The 6,000-nt window shown below is 38.8% G+C and overlaps 1 protein-coding gene across 1 annotated transcript; it reads left to right on the top strand.

The window, feature by feature from the left end:
* The first annotated feature begins 981 nt into the window (after positions 1–981).
* On the top strand, positions 982–4,835 carry LOC113871818 (leucine-rich repeat receptor protein kinase EMS1). Its single transcript, XM_027508917.1, has one exon. The coding sequence runs from the start codon at positions 982–984 to the stop codon at positions 4,783–4,785; it is 3,804 nt and encodes a 1,267-aa protein (XP_027364718.1). The 3' UTR covers positions 4,786–4,835.
* Positions 4,836–6,000: the final 1,165 nt, after the last annotated feature.

Below are 6,000 nucleotides of genomic sequence, written 5' to 3'. Positions count from 1 at the left end.
TTATGGAAAACAAGTTAAAGGAAGTAATCAGAAAAAGTTATAAGAAATAAGAAAGAATAAAAATAAAAATAAAATTGACTGACTTGCCATGCAGAGGTGGAAACAAACAAAAAGAGTGGACGAGCCTTTGATGCCAAAGCAGTGAAGATAAAAGAAAGCGTACGATAATTTAAAGAAAAGTTCAAATCTTTTTGGACTTTCTATAACGAATGTAAGTATAGCCGTGCAATGTGCAAATCCCACAAAGCCTGCCTAATCCTACAGCTATATTAAATCACTCCTAAATTCGTTTATTATTATCAAAACAAAGGGAATAACATAAGAAATCTAAGAGAGTGGAGACACACTTCCCTAATTCAATGAAAAAGAGATCACCAAACCCGTGTTTTCTGAAGGAGCTTAACCAATAGGATCGCTAGGTCCAAAATTTTAATCTTAAAATGGAGGGTTCACAAAATGATAATAACAAATAAGATTTAAAAAAGCAAATTTTTAGATTCCAAAGTCTAAAGAAACAGTTAAATGCATGATCCCAAATAAATTCGCGCATAGAAAACCTATTAATATAACATCACACGTGAGTGAAATAAAAATAAAAATAAAAATAAAAATATAGATTTATAAAATGCAAATTATCTTAAGAAAAAAAAAAGATTATAATTATAATAAAAAGACTTGAGGGTCGTTAATTTGACCGTGTTAGGGCGTTATCTTTGAAAGCAAAGGAGTATTTGCCGTTAGGAAGGTTGAAGTCACGTGCGATGCGTGCTGCACTCTGACACATAACTTCTCCTTTTGGCACTGTGCCTTTTCTCTCTCATACCAAATGCTTCATTTTCATGGCAATGGCTTTCGTGCTTCTTCTACTATTACTACTACCCAATACCTTCAACTCTCTCCAATGGCATTTGCATGCTCCAAATTCTTCTAGCTAGACACCAAAACTCTCTCTTCTTCTCTCTCTCTCTCTGTGTTTCTTCCATGGCTTTACCCTTCAACCTCGTAATCTCGTACCTTGTCGCGTTCCACTTGTTCTGCGCCATTGCAGACCAAAACCCAGAAATAACTTCCCTCCTTTCCTTCAAGGAGGGTCTTCAAAACCCTAAACTTCTCGCTTCGTGGCACCCCTCCACCTCGCACTGCAACTGGGTCGGCGTCACGTGTCAACTCGGTCGAGTCACCTCGCTTTCTCTTCCATCTCTTTCCCTCAGTGGCACACTTCCTTCGCCCCTTTTCTCTCTCTCCTCACTCACTCTTCTCAACCTCGGTGACAACCAGCTTTCTGGCGAGCTTCCCGGCGAACTCGGCGAATTAGTTCAGCTTGAAACTCTTCGACTCGGTTCCAACTCGTTCGCCGGAAAAATCCCGCCGGAGCTGGGGTTATTGGCGAAACTCCGCACTCTCGACCTCTCTGGCAATGCACTCGCCGGAGAAATACCGGAGACTCTAGGAAACTTGAGCCGGCTTGAGTTCATGGACTTTAGTAACAACCTCCTCTCAGGTTCTCTTCCGATAACTCTCTTCACCGGAACTCAGTCTTTGATTTCTGTTGATATCTCGAACAACTCGTTTTCCGGCGTTCTGCCGCCGGAAATTGGGAACTGGAAGAACATCAGTGCACTTTACCTGGGGATTAACAAGTTGTCGGGTACGTTGCCGAAGGAAATTGGGAAGCTCTCGAGGCTTGAAATTTTGTATGCACCTTCCTGTTCCATCGAAGGTCCTTTGCCTGACGAAATGGCAGAGCTGAAGTCGTTGGCCAAGCTTGACCTTTCTTACAACCCGTTGAGATGTTCGATCCCAAAGTTTATTGGGAAGTTGCAGAATTTGAAAATTTTGAATCTTGTGTTTGCTCAGCTTAATGGGTCAGTGCCACCTGAGTTTGGGAATTGTAAGAGCCTGAGGTCTATGATGCTTTCTTTCAATTCACTTTCTGGCTTACTGCCCGAGGAGCTTTCTGAGCTCCCAATAATAACATTTTCAGCTGAAAAAAATCAGATTCATGGGCCTTTGCCTTCTTGGCTGGGAAAGTGGACTGATGTTAATTCTCTTTTGCTTTCTTCTAACCGTTTTTCTGGGGTGATTCCACCTCAACTTGGGAATTGCTCTGCAATGCAGCACCTTAGTTTAAGCAGTAATTTGTTGACTGGTCCCATACCTGAGGAGCTTTGTAAAGCTGCCTCACTTGTGGATATTGATCTTGATGACAACTTCCTTTCTGGTACAATTGAGAAAGCATTTGTCAAGTGTAAGAACCTTACCCAGTTGGTTTTGATGAACAATAGGGTTGTCGGTTCTATACCACAGTACCTTTCAGAGCTTCCCTTGATGGTGCTGGACCTGGATTCTAACAATTTTAGTGGAAAAATACCTTCTAGTCTTTGGAACTCATCAACTCTGTTGGAATTCTCTGCAGCTAATAACCGTTTGGAGGGGTCTCTTCCTGTGGAGATTGGGAATGTGGTTAGTCTACAGAGGCTTGTTCTTAGCAATAATAGACTGACAGGTACTATACCTAAGGAAATTGGAAGTCTCACAAGTCTTTCAGTTCTTAATTTGAATGGGAATATGCTTGAAGGGAATATTCCCACTGAGCTTGGTGATTGCATTTCCCTTACTACACTGGACCTTGGGAACAATCAACTCAAAGGGTCTATTCCTGAGAAGCTGGTGGAGCTAAGCCAATTACAGTGCTTGGTTCTTTCTCACAATAATCTGTCTGGGTCTATTCCTGCCAAGAAATCTTCATATTTTCGACAACTCACCATCCCTGACTTGAGCTTTGTTCAACACCTTGGTGTGTTTGATCTTTCTCACAATAGATTGTCTGGCACCATTCCTGATGAATTGGGGAGCTGTGTAGTGATTGTGGATCTCTTAGTTAGCAACAACATGCTTTCTGGGAGCATTCCAAGATCACTGGCACGCTTGACAAATCTTACAACTTTGGATTTGTCTAGCAACTTCTTGTCAGGTTCCATTCCATCAGAGCTTGGAGATGCCCTCAAACTCCAGGGTTTGTATCTGGGACAGAATCAACTATCAGGTACCATCCCTGAAAGTTTTGGGAAGTTGAGTAGTTTGGTGAAGCTGAATTTGACAGGAAATAAGTTGTCGGGTCCAATCCCAATTAGTTTTGGGAACATGAAGGAGTTGACTCACTTGGATTTGAGCTCTAATGAGCTCAGTGGTCAGCTTCCATCCTCTCTGTCAGGGGTGCAAAGCCTTGTTGGGCTTTATGTGCAGAAGAACAGGCTTTCTGGCCAAGTAGGGGACCTCTTCTCCAACTCCATGACATGGAGAATTGAGACAATGAATTTAAGTGATAATTGCTTCAACGGGAACTTGCCACGGTCTTTGGGAAATCTTTCTTACTTGACAAATTTGGATCTTCATGGAAATATGTTGACTGGACAGATTCCTTTAGACCTTGGGGATCTAATGCAATTGGAATATTTTGATGCTTCAGGTAATCAGCTAACTGGAAGGATTCCAGAGAAGCTATGCAGCCTAGTTAATCTGAACTACCTAGATTTGTCTCAAAACAGATTGGAAGGACCTATACCTAAAAGTGGTATTTGCCAAAACCTATCCAGAGTTAGATTTGTGGGGAACAAAAATCTTTGTGGCCAGTTGTTGGGTATAATTTGTCAGACCAAAAGCATTGGTAGATCAGCATTGTTTAATGCGTGGAGGCTTGCTGCAATTGCCATTACAATCATTTTACTAACTCTAAGCATTGCTTTTGTTCTACATAGATGGATTACCAGGAGGCAAAATGATCCTGAGGAGCTTGAGGAGCGCAAATTAAACAGTTATGTAGATCACAATCTTTATTTCTTGAGCAGTAGTAGATCAAAGGAACCTTTGAGTATCAATGTTGCAATGTTTGAGCAGCCTCTTCTGAAATTAACTTTGGTGGATATCCTTGAAGCCACTGACAACTTCAGCAAGACAAATATTATTGGAGACGGAGGCTTTGGAACTGTGTACAAGGCCACTTTACCTGATGGAAAAACAGTAGCTGTGAAGAAGCTTAGTGAAGCTAAAACGCAGGGTAATCGTGAGTTCATGGCTGAAATGGAGACCTTGGGCAAGGTGAAGCATCAAAATCTTGTTGCGTTGCTTGGATATTGCTCAATGGGCGATGAAAAACTCCTTGTTTACGAATATATGGTAAATGGGAGCTTAGATCTTTGGTTGAGAAATAGGACTGGGGCCCTTGAAATCCTTGACTGGAACAAACGTTACAAAATTGCAACCGGCGCAGCCCGAGGATTAGCTTTCCTTCATCATGGTTTCATACCTCACATCATCCACAGGGATGTTAAAGCTAGCAACATTTTACTCAATGAAGACTTTGAGCCAAAAGTTGCAGATTTTGGACTTGCAAGACTAATCAGTGCCTGTGAGACTCATATCACCACTGATATAGCTGGAACATTTGGTTACATTCCACCAGAGTATGGGCAGAGTGGGAGGTCCACAACAAGAGGAGATGTGTACAGTTTTGGTGTCATTTTACTTGAACTAGTGACTGGAAAAGAGCCAACTGGACCAGATTTTAAGGAGATTGAAGGTGGAAACTTGGTTGGATGGGTTAGTCAGAAGATCAAGAAGGGGCAAGCTGCTGATGTTCTTGATCCAACAGTTCTTGATGCTGATTCTAAGCAGATGATGCTTCAAATGCTGCACATTGCTTGTGTATGCCTCTCTGACAATCCTGCAAACAGGCCTACCATGCTTCAAGTACACAAATTCTTGAAGGGGATTAAGGGAGAGTAGTTCAATAGATTAAGTCATGGGAAGCTGATATGGTATCTACATTAATAATTAACTGCAAACTTTTTCTAACAGAAGCTCGACTTGAGTAATGTAATTTGATCATGTGTATGTAGATTGTGGTTTATCGATATATGTAAAAGCTCTTATTTTCCAAATGATTTCATGTCTTAACATAAATGTTGATTGAACCCGTTCATAATAGTTCTATTTTACCAAATATAATTGTGACGATGCTGTTGTCTACAAACATTAGGCTCTATCCATATTCAGGGATTGCCTACTTAGAAGAAAAATGAATGTACAATTTTTCTTTCTCATGATATTAAAGCTACAAAACTTGTCCATACAAAGCACTATGCCACCAACTCACGACCTTATATTCTGCATTTTCAGCATATCTATACCCACAAATAAACAAAGTTCAAAAGCAATTACACCTGAAAAGGTTATTTGTGGATTTAAAATCGACTTGGACTAAAGACTCGAGTACCTTAAGTTGAGTGTGAGTGAAATGTAAAAACGGATATTTATCCACTTTCTTTTTTAATTCTTTATATGTATACTTTGATGGGCCAATTATAAATTATTAACTGGACAATAATTGTGTATGAACATCTTTAGATGAGTGTAAATCGACCTCTGCGTATAAAATGCTTACCTCTATATATAAAATATAAATCTTTAATTTTAAATAAGAGTATTTTTAGAAATAATCTTAAACAAAAATATTTATAAGGGTTAATTTTTCTCATTATTTTTAAATTTTAAAAATTACATATTTTTAGTTTAGTTCTATTTAATATAACAATTTTTATCATCAATAAATAAAATATTGTTTTTAAATTGATTAATTTTTTTAACAAAATATATCATATTTTTTATTAAAATTTAGTTTAATATTTCCCGTACAATACACAAGAAATTCATGAATTATAATCTATTAAGAACTAATATAATATCTATATTACTATAAAAATAAGATACTAAAGCATGTTATTACTTTCTTCTAAAGAGGCGATGGATATTTTTTCTGGGGTCATGATGAAAAGAATGAAAATCAGGGTTTTGTTAGAGAACCCAGAACCTGTGGTTAAATAAACAACCCAGAAATGCATTTCTTGACCAAAAATAAAGAAAAATATAATATTTTTGGAATCCAAGCCCGTTGGGTTTATTAAAAAAGGGGTCCGAACCATCAATCCATCAATCATACTT

Source organism: Abrus precatorius, unplaced genomic scaffold (assembly GCF_003935025.1).
Source record: "Abrus precatorius isolate BTA unplaced genomic scaffold, Abrus_2018 Scaffold7, whole genome shotgun sequence".
Classification (NCBI taxonomy): Eukaryota; Viridiplantae; Streptophyta; class Magnoliopsida; order Fabales; family Fabaceae; genus Abrus; species Abrus precatorius.
This window is presented reverse-complemented; position numbering and strand designations above follow the sequence as displayed.